Raw genomic sequence first — 21,560 nt, forward strand, 5'->3', positions numbered from 1 at the left:
TTTGAGGAACTTTTAGAGTATAGTTATATTTTTATATTTTCAAGTTGACATAGAGCAACTAGTAACTTCTTTTCTATAATGCCAACACAGTTAAAATAACATTACTTAGGTTTACCATACTATCCCTTTAAACCGGGAAAGTTATGAATTACACAGGTTCTCTAGCTGATTACAACCAGGTGAAATGCAGGCTTGAAGACAGCCAGCCACAAACCCTGTGCATTTCATGAGTGTTCCTGTTTAAAAGGATAGTATGGCAAGCCTAACATTACTACTGTGTCGACATAATACTATTAACATTCTGTCAACATTGTGACAACGTAACTACTGTACCTCTCTACTTACTGTTGTGCATACCTATAGTACAGTGGTTCTCAAACTCGGTCCTCAGGACCCCACACACTGCATGTTTTGCAGGTAACCCAGCAGGTGCACAGGTGTATTAATTACTCATTGACACATTTTAAAAGGTCCACAGTTGAAGCTAATTATTTCACTTGTGATTCTGTGAGGAGACCTGCAAAACATGCACTGTGTGGGGTCCTGAGGACCGAGTTTGAGAACCTGTGCTATAGTGCATACAGATGTGCCCACATACACCTTTCCCCATGTATGGCTAAATTAGTTGTATACGTTTAATTTGCCGGCTGTCAGGATACCGCCAGCTGACAATGCCGCCAGCTGGAATACCGTCGCTACAGGACTGTTCCCAATCATGGGTGTCAACGACACCCATTGAGTGGGAATAGAACCTGTGGCGAGTACATGGGATTCTTTGCGCTCGCTCTGCTGCCGGGATACTGGTGGCCTGGATGCCGCTGTCGGTATATTGACGGCCGGTGGCCCGGTCGCATACCTCCCAACATGACCCTTTCCAGGAGGGACAAAATGCTCTGTTCCTGGACTTCCCTCTTAATTTAGGATTGTCCTCACCTGCTTTAAACAGTTTAAATGAGAACAAAGGTGTTTCAACACAGGTGAGGGCAATTTGAAATTAAGAGGGAAGTCCAGGAGCAGAGCACTGTGTCCCTCCTGGAGAGGGTCATGTTGGAGGTATGCGGCTGCTGGTAAATCATACTGAACCCAAATTAGCCATGCAACTGAATCTGCAACATAGACCATACTTGCCTACCTGACCCTCTCCATGAGATAGAAAATGCTATGCATACTGTAACTTTCCTGGTAATGTATGATTGCCATCACCTGTGGTGAGTTAGTTAATTGATAAGAAAGGTGTTTCACCACAGGTGATGGCAATCATACATTACCAGGAAAGTCCAGGAACGGAGCATTTTCTCCCTCATGGAGAGAGTCAGGTAGGCAAGTATGACATAGACACACCTTGTAATTTTTCTTAAGATACTGGGCACCCCGCATCAATCATCCCGCCACTCACCGCGTGCATGTTTACTACCGCCATATGCATGAATACACTCACGTAGGACAGCTCCTGCGGTAAGAGCTGTCCTTTGCGATGTTAGGACTTCCGGATTTAAGCCCCAGTGCACTATCTGTGCATGCAGAGGGGCAGTGTGATAGAAGCCCATAGGCTTCTTTAGGGCAAACCCTCTGAACACGGCGTTACCCAACGCATCCATGTTATAGATTCCGGGGCTTGGTGTATACGAGGTAAGTCGCCAAACCTCCGGGAACAGAATTTTCAGAAGGTTTGGCAGCATCTTTAGGCTAGCTACTTCAATTTGCTACTTCATACAAATACTTTTGTGGCAAATTAGAATCGGGAATCCATCCAATCGTTACTTGTGGTGGAACGTCATTGCCATGGTTAGCATTTTAGCCCAGATTTATCAAGCCTTGGAGAGTGATAAATTGCACGGTGATAATGTACCAGCCAATCAGCTCCTAACTTTCATTTCTCAAACACAGTCTGTGACATGGTAGTTAGAAGCTGATTGGTTGGTACTTTATCACTGTGCTATTTATATCACTTTCCAAAGCTTGATATTTGTGTCATATAAAGCAAAAATGGAAATTTGTATGAGAACAGATACGCATACTGTAACTCTTCGACTTTTAACAGGGGAGAGTTTCGCTATCCCATGACAAAGATGGCGCGCCCGCTTTCACTTCGAAAGTTACCCACGTGACCCGAGCCCGCCACTACCACGGGAAGACTGGCAGGGAGGGTTTGCGATATTTTCACCCTCGGAATGTGAAATAGACAGCGCCTTGTGCTGCATACGCGTAACCTATAAGTGAGACATAATTAATATATGAAGGCAGGAGAGTGTGACAGTGACCAGTCCGGCTCCGTGCGGACTATGCGAGTACGCCCGGACCGCCCACCCCTGTCTAGTGTGTGTGCCCCAGTGGTTCCGCCCAGCTACAGAAAGCCGGTCCATGGCAGCGTGTGTGTCTTCCTGGTGCGACCAGGTAGCAGCCCGGGAGAGAGCGGTGTGTGACGGCTGCGGTGCGATGGGGGAGAAGGAGTCGGCGGCGCGGTATAAGCGGTTTATCTGCTCCTTCCCCGACTGCAGCGCCAACTATAACAAGAGCTGGAAGCTGCAGGCTCATCTGTGCAAGCACACGGGGGAGGTGAGGATGCGGGGGCGCCCTGTGCCCGGGCTTATTGGCATAGGGTTTGTTATGGCAGTTAATATAAACTTTTTTATTTGTTATTGGGATCTTTGCAAGATCATACAGCTGTCCCCGGACACCTCTTGGTGAACTGCAATACAAAAACTTGTGATGAAGTAGGAGGGGTTATGGGTTTCCTGGAAGTCTGGGGTATGTGGGGCTTGCTCAGACATGTATTTCAGCAAAGTTCCGTTAAGTGTGTGCAGAGATTTTTACAAATATAAATGTGCTGTTTCTGTACTACTGTATTTATGGGCCTGAATAATTAAAAACAACCCTCTCGCTTGTTCTGGTACTCTGAAATGGCACCATGGTTGATGCTTGTTGGGCTAGATAACAAACTTATGCATTACTGATGTATTATACTATACTGTAGTAGAGATGTCGTGTGACCGATGGTCACAATAACTACACCTGCATCCTGAAATGTCAAAATGCCGACTAGAAGAGACTGTTTCCACTTGTGAGTGTCCACAACACCCGTAGAGAGTAGAACCTGTGCTGAGCCCGCAAGGTGCTTTGTTCTGCTCGCGCAGCCCCCCCTCCAGAATAATACTTCAAAGACTATACTCTGGTTATTATAGACTAAAGGAGATTTCCAGTTTAGTTTGGAGCGTTTTGTGACACCTCTTTAGCTAGCATAGTGAAACATAGAATTTAACGACAGCTAAGAACCACTTGTCGCCTATTTTGCCCATGTACATATAAACATGTACACACTAGGGTTAATTTTTGTTGGGAGCCAGTTAACCAATTGTGACAACCCACATGTGCTAAGAGAATATACAAACTCAACAGTTAGGGCCATGGTGGGAATTGAACGCATGACATCAGTGCTGTAGGCAGTAATTCCAACCATTACACCATCCATGGGTAACACTGCTGCTGCATCTCAATGGGGGTATTATAGGGATGGACTTCAGAAGCATTGTATGGTTGCTGGGCTCCAGACATCAAATAAAGTGATTCTTGGGCTGCTAGCCATCACATCAAAACAATTAGCTGGTATCACAATAGTTTCAATGTGGGTGGGAGCTTAGCATGCGCACTTTAGCTGAGCTGTGGACATCGCTTCCTGGTGTCCGCGGCTTCTTGCAAACGGTCAGCCATTGGATGGGCATCAGAAAGCAGTATCCGATGGGTAGCAACGATGGAATGCCTGCAATTCAATGGGAAAAGTAATTACATTCGTTCGGGAACAGTGTTTGTGAACTAGTGGCAGTTGCACCCTAGGGGATGCAGCACACACTACAAATAGTAAGGCTGGGGAGGGTAAAACATATTTCTTAATTGTACCTTTTTACTTTGTGTGCAGCAACCCCTGGGGTGCAACCACCACGGTTGCTAACCATCTTTTTCCGTTTTCCATCCCTGGGTCATAGGTTTTATTCTGACAGATCCCTATACATGTGTAAGGTTTGTATGTTTTCCAGTAGTTAGGGGGTCATCCCACATTCCCTAAACATATCTGCAGGATAACTGCCATCTGACAATGTATGTGGGAGGGAATTTAGACTATTCACTGTATTGCATAACTGGTGAAATATAAACACACTAAAGATATGCTTATGAGGTCTTAAAAAAAGCATTGTATTGCTGCCTAATATGGATGGTTGTGGCTTTGTGGTTTGAGAACTGTGTATGGTGGCAAATACACTGTGCTTGGCGTTTATGGGCTGTGGTATGTGTATTGCCTACAGTCCCCTTTCCATGGCAAGGAGTCCCCTTCATGACCTATGGATTTCTTGCTCTGCATTCCACCAGTACCATGGATTAGGCTTTAAGGAAGGGGGCTTGTATTGGGTGTGATACTGGCAGCCAGAAGGCCAACACCTGCATCCTGATGCTCAGCATCCCGACATCTGTCGGGTAAGTATACTTACCCACCCTCCCCACAGCCTAACCTTCCCTTTCACAGTGGTGCCTAAACCTAACCCCTGACGGCCTAAACCTAGGATTCCCCGGCACACTTGCGCTCAGGATGTCGAGTCAGGATTCCGTCTGCAGAATTTCGTCCCTTGTCAGAGTACCGGCATTCTGGCCGTGTCAGGATTCCAGTGCCGGGATTTTGAGCGCAGACAGCCTGTGGTATTGGCTGCCATTATGAGCCATGCAAAAAAATGGTACGAGCTGGTGAGAAGTGAAGGTTACATGTGACAGGTACAATAGTGTTCACTCTAGGCTGTTTGTTTTAGCAGGGCGCCGCGCCCTGCCCGTTTTTTAGCAGGCAAAACCCGCCCTGCCCCTTCTGCGGCGCTCTGCTAGAACAGCTGCCCGCCTCCAGCCCTCCCGGCGTGTATAGATGCCGTGTGCATGTGCGCGGCATCCATTCACGCATTGGGAGAGAGCTGGGAGAAGCGACGGAGGTGCTGGGCACGCCCCCAATAGTGACGTCGCCGGCCACAGACGCTCTCTATAGTAGCGTCTGTGGGCCGCACCGCCCCTAAAATGATGTAGGCTTGGCCACGCCACCCAAATTTGCATGGCCTCGCCGCACGCGCGCACATATGCCCCCGGAGTCCGGCACCATGCCCCTTTTCACTCCTAGGGTGAACACTAATGGAAAAAGGCAAATGAGAAAGGAGTGGAAGTTAAATTCACATGAGAAAAGTAAGAAGATTGCTCATCAAAATACATTTCTGTTAAGAACTGTACAAGTGAGGTTTCCTCTGTAAACTTTCACTTTGCACACTTGCATATGAGACCGCATTGTGTGATATAAATGTCTTTAGGATGATACAAAATGTTCCCTAGTAGCTATTTTGTTGGCTCTATGTTCAGACCGTTCTCTCCTGATTGAGTGTTCCCAGTGGTCCTCTTGGATTTGGCTTATACATCTTCTTCCTTTCTAAAGCTGACCTGGGAGAGGGCCACCAGCCCCACCATTGTAGGCAGTGAATAGGACATGACTGAGTGAAGAAGATCCTGTTGGTGAGAGCTTGGTCTAAAGGGGAGGGGCCTTTTAAAGCGCCACATCTGCAGGGTTCTGTATAGGTGACTGACAGGCTTATCTGTATTTCCTGTGCTACATCCAAGCATCTACATGGATTACACAGCCCATATGAGAATACAGGCACTTTAGGCGATCACAGCCTTTTCCCAGTTTATACAGTCTGCAGGCCTCTGAAGTAATTGTACTATAACTGGAATTATTGGCACACAGGCTTTTACATGCTAAAAACCATTCATATCTATTGATATTAGCTGATGTGTCTCTAACGGATGACTATGCCATGAGTAAGACTGGGTAGTAGAATGTGTTCTCCTCCCCACTTCAACTGCACTACCACTTCCCTCACTGGATCATCCTCAGTTGGCAGCCATCAGTCGGAGCTTTGATGCTGTAGGAGGACAACAATTGTCGTCTTCACGGAGCACCTATGTGGTGCTTTTGTCGCTTCACTGTAAGCAGTCGCACAATACTTAAAATAAAAAAGGGGGGGGGGGGGGGGGTTTATGTATGTGGAAGATCCTTAAATAACCGGATTGGCTTAAGTATTGTGGACAGTCAGTGATACCGTCAGCAATAAGTGTGTTCTTCTCTTCCAGAAACCTTTTATGTGCACATACGAAGGATGTGATAAAGGCTTCACAAGTTTGTTTCACCTGACTCGGCATTCTATGACTCACAGCGGTGAGAAACCTTGCAAGTAGGTATACCCTTATTCTGTGCAATATACTAGGTTTACTCTTACTGTACAGTTTGAGTCTCCCGTATCTGGGGTTCCAGAAACAAATGCTTTGAAAACCAAGTTTGAGTGCAGACATGACACTGACCTCATGTAATGGGTTGAACAGAAGACAGCATTCCCAAGTGTATGCATCTCCACCGGAGTTCAGCCATACAGATTTGCAGCCTCCCCCTTCAGATTTGTGGAATCGGCCATCCTCCCCCCGGCCTTACATTATGTGGCTGCTTTACCTTATTGCCTTTAATGCTGCCTGCCGTTTGGTTTGGGGTCGAAACCTGCTGCTACTCATGTACCAGCGCTACTAATGCGGAGAGGCGCTATCCCCTGCAGACTGCTATTGTGTCGCAGACACCTGGTGGGCTGAGTTTTAATAGTGGCCCTATTAATGGAGACATCGGGGACTTCTCACTTTAAGCCCTGATGACCTTCATCACTCAAAGCCTTTCTCTAACGTCCTAAGTGGATGCTGGGGACTCCGTCAGGACCATGGGGAATAGCGGCTCCGCAGGAGACAGGGCACAAAAATAAAGCTTTAGGATTAGGTGGTGTGTACTGGCTCCTCCCCCTATGACCCTCCTCCAAGCCTCAGTTAGGTTTTTGTGCCCGTCCGAGCAGGGTGCAATCTAGGTGGCTCTCCTAAAGAGCTGCTTAGAAAAAGTTTTTTAGGTTTTTTATTTTCAGTGAGTCCTGCTGGCAACAGGCTCACTGCATCGAGGGACTTAGGGGAGAGAATTTCAACTCACCTGCGTGCAGGATGGATTGGATTCTTAGGCTACTGGACACCATTAGCTCCAGAGGGAGTCGGAACACAGGTCTCACCCTGGGGTTCGTCCCGGAGCCGCGCCGCCGACCCCCCTTACAGATGCTGAAGATTGAAGGTCCGGAAACAGGCGGCAGAAGGCTCTTCAGTCTTCATGAAGGTAGCGCACAGCACTGCAGCTGTGCGCCATTGTTGTCACACACTTCACACCAAGCGGTCACGGAGGGTGCAGGGCGCTGCTGGGGGCGCCCTGGGCAGCAATATTTTAATACCTTATGGCAAAAGAATACATCACATATAGCCATTAAGGCTATATGTATGTATTTAACCCATGCCAGTTATCTAAAACTACGGGAGGAAAGCCCGCCGAAATAGGGGGCGGGGCTTATTCGCCTCAGCACACAGCGCCATTTTCCTGCTCAGCTCCGCTGTGAGGAAGGCTCCCAGGACTCTCCCCTGCACTGCACTACAGAAACAGGGTAAAACAGAGAGGGGGGGCATTTTTTGGCGATATATTGGATATATTTAAGCTGCTATAAGGAACAACACTTATATAAGGTTGTTCCCATATATATTATAGCGCTTGGGTGTGTGCTGGCAAACTCTCCCTCTGTCTCCCCAAAGGGCTAGTGGGGTCCTGTCTTCGATAAGAGCATTCCCTGTGTCTGCTGTGTGTCGGTACGTGTGTGTCGACATGTATGAGGACGATGTTGGCGTGGAGGCAGAGCAATTGCCGATAATGGTGATGTCACCCCCCAGGGAGTCGACACCGGAATGGATGGCTTTGTTTATGGAATTACGTGATAATGTCAGCACATTACAAAAATCAGTTGACGACATGAGACGGCCGGCAAACCAGTTAGTACCTGCCCAGGCGTCTCAGACACCGTCAGGGGCTGTAAAGCGCCCTTTACCTCAGTCGGTCGACACAGACACAGACACTGAATCTAGTGTCGACGGTGATGAAACAAACGTATTTTCAAGTAGGGCCACACGTTATATGATCACGGCAATGAAGGAGGCTTTGCATATCTCTGATACTACAAGTACCACAAAAAGGGGTATTATGTGGGGGGTGAAAAAACTACCTGTAGTTTTTCCTGAATCAGAGGAATTAAATGATGTATGTGATGAAGCGTGGGTTAACCCAGATAGAAAAATGCTAATTTCAAAAAAGTTATTAGCATTATACCCTTTCCCGCCAGAGGTTAGGGCGCGCTGGGAAACACCGGCTAGGGTGGATAAGGCGCTCACACGCTTATCAAAACAAGTGGCGTTACCGTCTCCTGATACGGCCGCCCTCAGGGATCCAGCGGATAGGAGACTGGAAACTACCCTAAAAAGTATATACACACATACTGGTGTTATACTGCGACCAGCCATCGCCTCAGCCTGGATGTGCAGTGCTGGGGTCGTCTGGTTGGATTCCCTGACTGAAAATATTGATACCCTGGATAGGGACAGTATTTTATTGACTATAGAGCAATTAAAGGATGCTTTCCTTTATATGCGAGATGCGCAGAGAGATATTTGCACTCTGGCATCGAGAGTAAATGCGATGTCCATATCTGCCAGAAGGAGTTTATGGACGCGACAGTGGTCAGGTGATGCGGATTCCAAACGACATATGGAAATATTGCCGTATAAAGGGGAGGAATTATTTGGCGTCGGTCTATCGGATCTGGTGGCCACGGCAACTGCCGGAAAATCCACTTTTTTACCTCAGACCCCCTCCCAACAGAAAAAGACACCGTCTTTTCAGCCGCAGTCCTTTCGGTCCTATAAGAACAAGCGGACAAAAGGACAGTCATATCTGCCTCGGGGCAGAGGAAGGGGTAAGAGAGGGCAGCAAGCAGCCCCTGCCCAGGAACAGAAGCCCTCCCAGGGTTCTGCAAAGCCCTCAGCATGACGCTGGGGCCTTACAAGCGGACTCAGGAGCGGTGGGGGGTTGACTCAAGAATTTCAGCGCACAGTGGGCTTGCTCACAGGTGGACCCCTGGATTCTGCAGGTAGTATCTCAGGGTTACAGGTTGGAATTCGAGAAGTCTCCCCCTCGCCGGTTCCTAAAGTCTGCTTTGCCAACGTCTCCCTCAGACAGGGCGACGGTATTGGAAGCCATTCACAAGCTGTTTTCTCAGCAGGTGATAGTCAAGGTACCCCTCCTACAACAGGGAAAGGGGTATTACTCCACGCTATTTGTGGTACCGAAGCCGGACGGCTCGGTAAGACCTATTCTAAATCTGAAATCTTTGAACCTGTACATACAAAAATTCAAGTTCAAGATGGAGTCACTCAGAGCAGTGATAGCGAATCTGGAAGAAGGGGACTTTATGGTGTCCCTGGACATAAAGGATGCTTACCTGCATGTCCCAATTTGCCCTTCACATCAAGGGTACCTCAGGTTCGTGGTGCAAAACTGTCATTATCAGTTTCAGACGCTGCCGTTTGGATTGTCCACGGCACCTCGGGTCTTTACCAAGGTAATGGCTGAAATGATGATCCTTCTACGAAGAAGAGGCGTATTAATTATCCCTTACTTGGACGATCTCCTGATAAGGGCAAGGTCCAGAAAACAGCTGGAAGACGGAGTAGCACTAACCCAACTAGTGCTGCAACAACACGGGTGGATTCTGAATTTTCCAAAATCTCGGTTGACCCCGACGACACGTCTGCTGTTCCTGGGAATGATTCTGGACACTGTTCAGAAAAAGGTGTTTCTTCCGGAGGAGAAAGCCAGGGAGTTATCCGAACTTGTCAGGAACCTCCTAAAACCAGGGACAGTGTCTGTGCATCAATGCACAGGAGTCCTGGGAAAGATGGTGGCTTCTTGCGAAGCGATTCCATTCGGCAGATTCCACGCACGAACTTTTCAGTGGGATCTGCTGGACAAATGGTCCGGATCGCATCTGCAGATGCATCAGCGGATAACCTTATCGCCACGGACAAGGGTGTCTCTTCTGTGGTGGTTGCAGAGTGCTCATCTGTTAGAGGGCCGCAGATTCGGCATACAGGACTGGGTCCTGGTGACCACGGATGCCAGTCTGAGAGGCTGGGGAGCGGTCACACAGGGAAGAAACTTCCAGGGAGTATGGTCAAGCCTGGAGATGTCTCTTCACATAAATATACTGGAGCTAAGAGCGATTTACAATGCTCTAAGTCTGGCAAAACCCCTGCTTCAGGGTCAGCCGGTGTTGATCCAGTCGGACAACATCACGGCAGTCGCCCACGTAAACAGACAGGGCGGCACAAGAAGCAGGACAGCAATGGCAGAAGCTGCAAGGATTCTTCGCTGGGCGGAAGATCATGTGATAGCACTGTCAGCAGTATTCATTCCGGGAGTGGACAACTGGGAGGCAGACTTCCTCAGCAGACACGATCTACACCCGGGAGAGTGGGGACTTCATCCAGAAGTCTTCCACATGATTGTGAACCGTTGGGAAAAACCAATGGTGGATATGATGGCGTCCCGCCTCAACAAAAAACTGGACAGGTATTGCGCCAGGTCAAGAGATCCTCAGGCAATAGCTGTGGACGCTCTGGTAACACCGTGGGTGTTCCAGTCAGTGTATGTGTTCCCTCTGCCTCTCATACCAAAAGTACTGAGAATTATACGGCAAAAGGGAGTAAGAACGATACTAGTGGCTCCGGATTGGCCAAGAAGAACTTGGTACCCGGAACTTCAAGAGATGCTCACGGAGGATCCGTGGCCTCTACCTCTAAGACGGGACCTGCTTCAGCAGGGACCGTGTCTATTCCAAGACTTACCGCGGCTGCGTTTGACGGCATGGCGGTTGAACGCCGAATTCTAAGGGAGAAAGGCATTCCGGAAGAGGTCATTCCTACACTGGTAAAAGCCAGGAAGGAGGTGACTGCACAACATTATCACCGCATTTGGAGAAAATATGTTGCGTGGTGTGAGGCCAGGAAGGCCCCCACGGAGGAATTTCAACTGGGTCGATTCCTACATTTCCTGCAAACAGGATTGTCTATGGGCCTCAAATTGGGGTCCATTAAGGTTCAAATTTCGGCCCTGTCGATTTTCTTCCAGAAAGAATTGGCTTCAGTTCCTGAAGTCCAGACTTTTGTAAAAGGAGTACTACATATACAGCCCCCAGTGGCACCGTGGGATCTTAATGTAGTCTTGGATTTTCTCAAATCCCATTGGTTTGAGCCGCTCAAATCGGTGGAGTTGAAGTATCTTACATGGAAAGTAACCATGCTACTGGCCCTGGCTTCAGCCAGGAGAGTATCAGAATTGGCTGTTTTATCATATAAGAGCCCATATCTAATTTTCCATACGGACAGGGCAGAACTGCGGACGCGTCCTCATTTTCTGCCTAAGGTGGTGTCAGCGTTTCACCTGAACCAGCCTATTGTGGTGCCTGCGGCTACTAACGAGTTGGAGGATTCCAAGTTGTTGGACGTGGTCCGGGCATTGAAAATATATATTTCAAGAACGGCGGGAGTCAAAGTCTGACTCACTGTTTATATTGTATGCACCCAACAAGATGGGTGCTCCTGCTTCTAAGCAGACGATTGCTCGTTGGATTTGTAGCACAATTCAACTTGCACATTCTGTGGCAGGCTTGCCACAACCTAAATCTGTCAAGGCCCATTCCACAAGGAAAGTGGGCTCATCCTGGGCGGCTGCCCGGGGGGTCTCGGCATTACAACTCTGCCGAGCTGCTACTTGGTCAGGGGCAAACACGTTTGCAAAATTCTACAAATTTGATACCCTGGCTGAGGAGGACCTTGAGTTCTCTCATTCGGTGCTGCAGAGTCATCCGCACTAAGTCCCTCACTTAGTTTTCTACTTTTTTTTTTCGTTTTCTCACTTTCTCAGTTAAAAGCAAGTATGTGTGAACAATACGGCATGATAAAATAAATACTTGTGTGGCTGAGGACTCTGAAAACGATTGTTGGCTTCGTGACAGTGATTTCCTCACTGCTGCCCCTCCTTGTAATGGTCTGGTCTCGATTTGGAACCAGAAGTACACGGTCTTAAAATATAAATGTATTATATTTTCTCTGACGTCCTAGTGGATGCTGGGAACTCCGTAAGGACCATGGGGAATAGACAGGCTCCGCAGGAGACTGGGCACTCTAAGAAAGAATTAGGACTACTGGTGGGCACTGGCTCCTCCCTCTATGCCCCTCCTCCAGACCTCAGTTAGAATCTGTGCCCGGCTCGAGCTGGTTGCACACTAGGGGCTCTCCTGAGCTCTTAGTAAAAAGTATTTATTAGGTTTTTTATTCAGTGAGATCTGCTGGCAACAGACTCACTGCTACGAGGGACTTAGGGGAGAGAAGCGAACCTACCTGCTTGCAGCTAGCTTGGGCTTCTAGGCTACTGGACACCATTAGCTCCAGAGGGATCGAACACAGGCCCAGCCTCGGTCGTCTGGTCCCGGAGCCACGCCGCCGTCCCCCTTGCAGAGCCAGAAGCAAGAAGAACGTCCTGGAAATCGGCGGCTGAAGACTCCGGTCTTCATTAAGGTAGCGCACAGCACTGCAGCTGTGCGCCATTGCTCACCATGCACACCACATACTCTGGTCACTGATGGGTGCAGGGCGCTGGGGGGGGCGCTCTGGGCTGCAATTAGATTACCTTAAAATGGCAAAAAACACATAATATAGTCTAATAAACCTATATTAATATTATGGCAGGGGATTTTTACACATATATAAAGAGCAGGAGAAGCCCGCCGAAAAAGGGGCGGGGCTATCTCCTTCAGCACACTGGCGCCATTTCCTCTTCACAGCTCCGCTGGAAGGACGCTCCCCAGGCTCTCCCCTGCAGTTTCCAGGCTCAATAGGGTAAAAAAGAGAGGGGGGCACTAAATTTAGGCGCAATACTGTGTATTATAGCTGCTATAGGGAAAATCACTTTGTGTAGTGTAAATCCCTGTTTATATAGCGCTGTGGTGTGTGCTGGCATACTATCTGTCTCCCCAAAGGACTTTGTGGGGTCCTGTCCTCAGTCAGAGCATTCCCTGTGTGTGCGGTGTCGGTACGGCTGTGTCGACATGTTTGATGAGGAGGCTTATGTGGAGGCGAAGCAGGTGCCGATAAATGTGATGTCACCCCCTGCGGGGTCGACACCAGAGTGGATGGATATGTGGAAGGTATTAACCGACAGTGTCAACTCCTTACATAAAAGGCTGGATGACGTAACAGCCGTGGGACAGCCGGCTTCTCAGCCCGTGCCTGCCCAGGCGTCTCAAAGGCCATCAGGGGCTCAAAAACGCCCGCTACCTCAGATGGCAGACACAGATGTCGACACGGAGTCTGACCAGTGTCGACGACGAGACTAATGTACATTCCACTAGGGCTATCCGTTGCATGATTACGGCAATGAAAAATGTGTTGCACATTTATGACACTAACCCAAGTACCACTAAAAAGGGTATTATGTTTGGGGAGAAAAAGCAACCAGTGGTTTTTCCCCCTTCAGATGAGTTAAATGCAGTGTGTGAAGAAGCGTCGGCTTCCCCTGATAAAAAACTAGTGATTTCTAAAAAGTTACTAATGGCGTACCCTTTCCCGCCAGAGGACAGGGTACGTTGGGAGACATCCCCGAGGGTGGATAAAGCGCTCACACGCTTGTCAAAAAAGGTGGCACTACAGTCTCAGGATACGGCTGCCTTAAAGGAGCCTGCAGATAGAAAGCAGGAGGCTATCCTGAAGTCTGTATATACACTCGGGTACTATACTGAGACCTGCTATTGCTTCAGCATGGATGTGTAGTGCTGCAGCAGCGTGGTCTGATTCCCTATCTGATAATATTGATTCCCTTGACAGGGACACTATATTGCTAACCATAGAGCATATTAAAGACGTAGTCTTATACATGAGATGCACAGAGGAATATTTGCCGGCTGGCATCTAGAATAAATGCAATGTCAATTTCTGCCAGGAGAGTATTATGGACTCGGCAGTGGACAGGTGATGATGATTCTAAAAGGCACATGGAGGTTTTGCCTTACAAGGGTGAGGAATTGTTTGGGGATGGTCTCTCGGACCTCGTTTCCACAGCGATAGCTGGGAAGTCGACATTTTTACCCCAGGTTCCCTCACAGCCAAAGAAAGCACCGTATTATCGGGTACAGTCCTTTCGGCCCCAGAAAGGCAAGCGGGTTAGAGGCGCGTCCTTTCTGCCCAGAGGCAAGGGTAGAGGGAAAAAGCTGCACCATACAGCCAGTTCCCAAGAACAGAAATCCTCCCCTGCTTCCACTAAATCCACCGCATGACGCTGGGGCTCCACTGGTGGAGCCAGGTGCGGTGGGGGCCCGTCTCCGGAACTTCAGCGACCGGTGGGTTCGCTCACAGGTGGATCCCTGGGTTCTACAAGTGGTATCTCAGGGATACAAGCTGGAATTCGAGACGTCTCCCCCTCGCCGTTACCTCAAATCAGCCTTGCCAGCTACTCCCCCGGAAAGGGAGGTAGTGCTGGCGGCAATTCACAAGCTGTTCCTCCAGCAGGTGATAATAAAAGTTCCCCTCCTTCAACAGGGACGGGGTTACTATTCCACAATGTTTGTGGTACCGAAACCAGACGGTTCGGTGAGACCCATTCTAAATTTAAAATCCTTGAACACTTTTATATAAGAAGGTTCAAGTTCAAAATGGAATCGCTCAGGGCGGTTATTGCAAGCCTAGAAGAAGGGGATTACATGGTATCACTGGACATCAAGGATGCTTACCTGCATGTCCCCATTTACCCACCTCACCAGGTGTACCTCCGTTTTGTGGTACAAGACTGCCATTACCAATTCCAGACGTTGCCGTTTGGTCTGTCCACGGCACCGAGGGTATTTACCAAAGTAATGGCCGAAATGATGATACTCCTTCGAAAGAAGGGAGTTATAATTATCCCATACTTGGACGATCTCCTTATAAAGGCGAGGTCCAGGGAGCAGTTGTTGGTCGGAGTAGCACGCTCAGGAAGTGCTACAACAGCACGGCTGGATTCTGAATATTCCAAAGTCGCAGCTGGTTCCTACGACGCGTCTGCTGTTCCTGGGTATGATTCTGGACACAGAACAGAAAAAGGGTGTTTCTCCCGGAGGAGAAGGCCAAGGAGTTGTCATCTCTGGTCAGAGACCTCCTGAAACCTAAACAGGTGTCTGCATCACTGCACGCGAGTCCTGGGAAAGATGGTAGCTTCTTACAAAGCAATTCCATTCGGCAGGTTCCATGCAAGGATCTTTCAGTGGGATCTGTTAGACAAGTGGTCCGGATCGCATCTTCAGATGCATCGGCTGATCACCCTGTCCCCGAGGGCCAGGGTGTCTGCTGTGGTGGCTGCAGAGTGCTCATCTTCTCGAGGGCCGCAGATTCGGCATACAGGACTGGGTCCTGGTGACCACGGATGCAAGCCTCCGAGGTTGGGGGGCAGTCACGCAGGGAAGAACTTCCAAGGACAATGGTCGAGTCAGGAGGCTTCCCTACACACAAATATTCTGGAACTAAGGGCCATTTACAATGCCCTAAGTCAGGCAAGACCCCTGCTTCAAAACCAGCCGGTGCTGATTCAGTCAGACAACATCACGGCGGTCGCCCATGTAAACCGACAGGGCGGCACAAGAAGCAGGATGGCGATGGCAGAAGCCACAAGGATTCTCCGATGGGCGGAAAATCACGTGATAGCACTGTCAGCAGTGTTCATTCCGGGAGTGGACAACTGGGAAGCAGACTTCCTCAGCAGGCACGACCTCCACCCGGGAGAGTGGGGACTTCATCCAGAAGTCTTCCAACTGATTGTAAACCGTTGGGAAAGGCCACAGGTGGACATGATGGCATCCCGCCTAAACAAAAAGCTAAAAAGATATTGCGCCAGGTCAAGGGACCCTCAGGCGATAGCTGTGGACGCTCTAGTGACACCGTGGGTGTACCAGTCGGTTTATGTGTTCCCTCCTCTTCCTCTCATACCAAAGGTGCTGAGGATAATAAGAGAGGAGTAAGAACTATACTCATCGTTCCGGATTGGCCAAGAAGGACTTGGTACCCGGAACTGCAAGAAATGATCTCAGAGGACCCTTGGCCTCTGCCTCTCAGACAGGACCTGCTACAGCAGGGGCCCTGTCTGTTCCAAGACTTACCGCGGCTGCGTTTGACGGCATGGCGGTTGAACGCCGGATCCTGATGGAAAAGGGCATTCCGGTTGAAGTCATTCCTACGCTGATAAAAGCTAGGAAGGATGTGACAGCTAAGCATTATCACCGCATTTGGCGAAAATATGTTGCTTGGTGTGAGGCTATGAAGGCCCCCACAGAAGAATTTCAGCTGGGTCGATTTCTGCACTTCCTACAGTCAGGAGTGACTATGGGCCTAAAATTGGGTTCCATTAAAGTCCAGATTTCGGCCCTGTCTATTTTTCTTTCAAAAAGAACTGGCTTCACTGCCTGAAGTTGAGACGTTTGTTAAGGGAGTGCTGCATATTCAGCCCCCTTTTGTGCCCCCAATGGCACCTTGGGATCTCAACGTTGTGTTGGATTTCCTAAAATCACATTTGTTTGAGCCACTTCAGACCGTGGAATTAAAATGGCTCACGTAGAAAGTAGTCATGCTTTTGGCCTTGGCTTTGGCTAGGCGGGTGTCAGAATTGGCGGCTTTGTCCTGTAAAAGCCCCTATCTGATCTTCCATATGGACAGAGCAGAATTGAGGACGCGTCTCCAATTCCTCCCTAAGGTGGTATCAGCGTTTCATTTGAACCAACCTATTGTGGTGCCTGCAGCTACTCGGGACTTGGAGGCCTCCAAGTTGCTGGATGTAGTCCGGGCCCTGAAAATCTGTTTCCAGGACGGCTAGAGTCAGAAAGACTGACTCGCTGTTTATCCTGCATGCACCCAACAAGCTGGGTGCTCCTGCTTCTAAGCAGACTATTGCTCGCTGGATCTGCTCCACGATTCAACTTGCACATTCTGCGGCTGGACTGCCGCATCCTAAATCAGTAAAGGCCCATTCCACGAGGAAGGTGGGCTCTTCTTGGGCTGCTGCCCGAGGGGTCTCGGCCTTACAACTTTGCCGAGCTGCTACCTGGTCGGGATCAAACACGTTTGCAAAATTCTACAAGTTTGATACCCTGGCTGAGGAGGACCTTGAGTTTGCTCATTCGGTGCTGCAGAGTCATCCGCACTCTCCCGCCCGTTTGGGAGCTTTGGTATAATCCCCATGGTCCTTACAGAGTTCCCAGCATCCACTAGGACGTCAGAGAAAATAAGAATTTACTCACCGGTAATTCTATTTCTCGTAGTCCGTAGTGGATGCTGGGCGCCTATCCAAAGTGCGGATTGTCTGCAATACTTGTATATAGTTATTGCCTAACTAAAGGGTTATTATGAGCCATCTGTTCGTGAGGCTCAGTTGTTGTTCATACTGTTAACTGGGTATAGTATCACGAGTTGTACGGTGTGGCTGGTATGAGTCTTACCCGGGATTCCAAATCCTTTCCTTATTGTGTCAGCTCTTCTGGGCACAGTTTCCCTAACTGAGGTCTGAAGGAGGGGCATAGAGGGAGGAGCCAGTGCACACCAGTAGTCCTAATTCTTTCTTAGAGTGCCCAGTCTCCTGCAGAGCCCGTCTATTCCCCATGGTCCTTACGGAGTTCCCAGCATCCACTACGGACTACGAGAAATAGAATTACCGGTGAGTAAATTCTTATTTTTAAACGGATCATGCTGCCAACCTTAACGTTTCCATTTTAATTTCAGATGTGAATCGGAAGATTGTAATTTAAGATTTACTACACCAGCTAATATGAAGAAACACTTTAAAAGGGCTCATGCTGCTCCACAGCAGATCTTTGTGGTATGTAACGCGTGTTCAGCCAGGCAGCTGTAGTAGTCTACTTATCAGAAGCTCTTGTCGTGTACAAAAGACTAAGCCCATCTGTTCACTAGGAGCCAGTGATATCCATGCATCAGTGATGCCATGGATTCCTACTGAATCGATTGACTTCTGCTTTGTTTTGGCCCACAGAATAACTAGCTTCACCATATAGGCAGCAGGAGCACCATGAGCCAGAATGTACAACGAGTCTCTTACTTATACCACTCTTCTACTAAACGTGTATAACCAGAGTTATTGCTGGTGCTACCCGGGGCCGTGTTTGGTGAAAATAACCTGGGATGTGTTACCTGGGAATCCAACCCTGGCAGCTACCAGGGTCGAGCACTGGTAATGGTGTGGCTTAAACGTGACCCGGGTTATCTGACCTTAGTCTATGTAAAAGCATATGAAGAGCAAGCTCGCCACCCCTTGGAGATATGTCTGCTCCAAGCAAGGGAAGAAGACCTGCTACTAACCAGAGTCCATCCTGTGGTGTGAACAGGGTTTCAAGCCGCTGTGACATTGCTTGAAACTGTTCAACTACCCAGAAAGGAAAATTGGTCTTAAATGTACTTCCTTACTCTGCATAATGCAGAGCCCACAGCATAACTAAGCAGAAGCTTTGTGGTCAGAATGATCAGCATGGTGTGATACCAGCTTGCACAGGCTAAAGTATCCTGTCTGTTCTGTACTTGGTGATATCTCAGTATAGTTATGGATTAGGTATGTTCATTGTTTTGTCACTTGCCTGTAGGGCCTCTTAATTGAGAGTACCCAGTAAGTAGCAATCTTTCAAGTCACTAGCTGTCGGTCCAATAGATACTTTGTTGTCTTCTGGGAAACCTTTTAGTTTCCAAATACTGCTTTACAATACATATCTGACTAAACGGTTACTGTATATGTAAATGGTAGACCTATGCACATAGCTATGTTGGGTGAAGTCACTTGCTGATGTTAGTTCATCTCCTGTAGGGGAGCCTAGCCTTTCAGAGCAATGTGCTGTATTGGATTAGTGCAACTAGTTTAACTATACTTCTAGAGCTGACTGCTTTTTCTGTAGCATCCATAAGGGATATTGGGGAATAGAGTACGATGGGGGTATACGCGGGGTCCAAAGGAGCCAGTGCACTTTAAATTTCTTCAACTGGGTGTACTTGCTCCTCCCCTCTATGCCCCCTACCACAGGCAGTTTAGCAAAAAGTGCCCTCAGGAGAGGATGCACATCTCTGCAGCTCCAGAGAGTTTCCCTCATTTTCTTTTATTGTCTTCAGTATGCTGTCTAGGCAACAGCATACTTGCACCGTGGGAGTTAGGGGGGTGGGCGGTCACCAGCCTTACGAGGTGCAGAGCCGCTTCCCTGCTGAGGGGTTCAGTGGGGCGCTGCACCTTGGCTGTCACAGCTGCAGCACGCTGCACACCCCTAACGCTGCCTGAAGGTGACATTGGTGGAGAGTACAAACCGGGGGCCCTGCTAGGGGGGTCCCCCAGTTCAATGTGCAGCTGACCATGGGTGCGGCAAAAGGGACCCTCCTGGGGGCGGTCCCACTAAGATCCCCCGTGTATAACTGGCACAAAAGGGTTGACTAGCACTTGTGTGATGTTGTAAGCTAACTAGGAGACTTTGCCAGTATAATAGATCTGTAACTCCGGTACCATTAGAGGGACCGAGGTACCGGATTGGGACCTGAGGCGTTTTGGTGCCTTCCTCTGCTTACTGCAGCCATATACAGCGCACAGTGCTTCCTGACTCCCCAGCCATGCTGGATATCTGGTACAGGGTGTTGCAAAGGGGCGCAGCCACTTGTGTACACTAGCAGGATCCTGTTTGACAAAAATTGTTAGTGTTCTACTGTATTATACTCAGGGTGTGCTGTCTGTCTGTGTCTCTCTCTCTCTCTCTCTCTCTCTCTCTCTCTCTCTCTCTCTCTCTCTCATATATATATATATATATATATATATATATATATATATATATATATATATATATATATATATATATATATAGTAAGGCAGGCTTGCAATATCACTGTCTGTGTATACATATGCTGTTGTGCTTTCTGTGAAACATGGGTAAACACAATCTACAGTGTCACACTAGATTATCTCCATTAACTAATGATTCTGTTTCATGTGAGCAATGCAGTCAATCTTCACAAATCCGTGAAGGTGCTGGTGGAGAGCGTCCAGAGCCCCAGTGGTTAGGGTCTCAAGACTATGATGTCAGATGTCATCCCAGCTCACTGCTAATGTGCAGAAGACTCTGCTACTACAACAAGCTGTTGCAGATTTAGCTGCTAGGGCAGACGCACAGCCCCCTCTCATGCAGGTCTAAAGAAGCGTGGTTTACCTGCTCTACACTGATAAAGATGATATACAGGAGGATGGGGATGACCTGGATCCCATTAGTGAGGATCCTGATTCTGCTCAGGGTATTGAACCCCTATTTCTCTAACGTCCTAAGTGGATGCTGGGGACTCCGTCAGGACCATGGGGGATAGCGGCTCCGCAGGAGACAGGGCACAAAAATAAAGCTTTAGGATCAGGTGGTGTGTACTGGCTCCTCCCCCTATGACCCTCCTCCAAGCCTCAGTTAGGTTTTTGTGCCCGTCCGAGCAGGGTGCAATCTAGGTGGCTCTCTTAAAGAGCTGCTTAGAAAGTTTTTTATTTTCAGCGAGTCCTGCTGGCAACAGGCTCACTGCATCGAGGGACTTAGGGGAGAGAATTTCAACTCCCCTGCGTGCAGGATGGATTGGATTCTTAGGCTACTGGACACCATTAGCTCCAGAGGGAGTCGGAACACAGGTCTCGCCCTGGGGTTCGTCCCGGAGCCGCGCCGCCGACCCCCCTTACAGATGCTGAAGATTGAAGGTCCGGAAACAGGTGGCAGAAGGCTTTTCAGTCTTCATGAAGGTAGCGCACAGCACTGCAGCTGTGCGCCATTGTTGTCACACACTTCACACCAAGCGGTCACGGAGGGTGCAGGGCGCTGCTGGGGGCGCCCTGGGCAGCAATATTTTATTACCTTAAGGCAAAAGAATACATCACATATAGCCATTAAGGCTATATGTATGTATTTAACCCATGCCACTTATCTAAATCCACGGGAGGAAAGCCCGCCGAAATAGGGGGCGGGGCTTATTCTCCTCAGCACACAGCGCCATTTTCCTGCTCAGCTCCGCTGTGAGGAAGGCTCCCAGGACTCTCCCCTGCACTGCACTACAGAAACAGGGTAAAACAGAGAGGGGGGGCATTTTTTGGCGATATACTGGATATATTTAAGCTGCTATAAGGAACAACACTTATATAAGGTTGTTCCCATATATATTATAGCGCTTGGGTGTGTGCTGGCAAACTCTCCCTCTGTCTCCCCAAAGGGCTAGTGGGGTCCTGTCTTCGATAAGAGCATTCCCTGTGTCTGCTGTGTGTCGGTACGTGTGTGTCGACATGTATGAGGACGATGTTGGCGTGGAGGCAGAGCAATTGCCGATAATGGTGATGTCGCCCCCCAGGGAGTCGACACCGGAATGGATGGCTTTGTTTATGGAATTACGTGATAATGTCAGCACATTACAAAAATCAGTTGACGACATGAGACGGCCGGCAAACCAGTTAGTACCTGCCCAGGCGTCTCAGACACCGTCAGGGGCTGTAAAGCGCCCTTTACCTCAGTCGGTCGACA

General features: G+C 48.8%; 1 protein-coding gene across 2 annotated transcripts in view; it reads left to right on the top strand.

The window, feature by feature from the left end:
- Positions 1-2,211: 2,211 nt before the first annotated feature.
- The window catches only part of GTF3A (general transcription factor IIIA), a 46,025-nt gene continuing 26,676 nt past the window's right edge, over positions 2,212-21,560 (top strand). Inside the window, exons 1-3 of one of the 2 annotated variants that reach the window (XM_063951716.1) lie at positions 2,212-2,556; positions 6,148-6,248; positions 17,764-17,860. In XM_063951716.1, coding sequence (XP_063807786.1) covers positions 2,362-2,556; positions 6,148-6,248; positions 17,764-17,860 — 393 coding nt within the window. In that variant the 5' untranslated portion in view covers positions 2,212-2,361. The remainder of the gene's footprint in view (positions 2,557-6,147; positions 6,249-17,763; positions 17,861-21,560) is intronic. The other variant, XM_063951715.1, reaches the window with a different exon arrangement.

Source organism: Pseudophryne corroboree, chromosome 2, assembly GCF_028390025.1.
Source record: "Pseudophryne corroboree isolate aPseCor3 chromosome 2, aPseCor3.hap2, whole genome shotgun sequence".
Classification (NCBI taxonomy): domain Eukaryota; kingdom Metazoa; phylum Chordata; class Amphibia; order Anura; family Myobatrachidae; genus Pseudophryne; species Pseudophryne corroboree.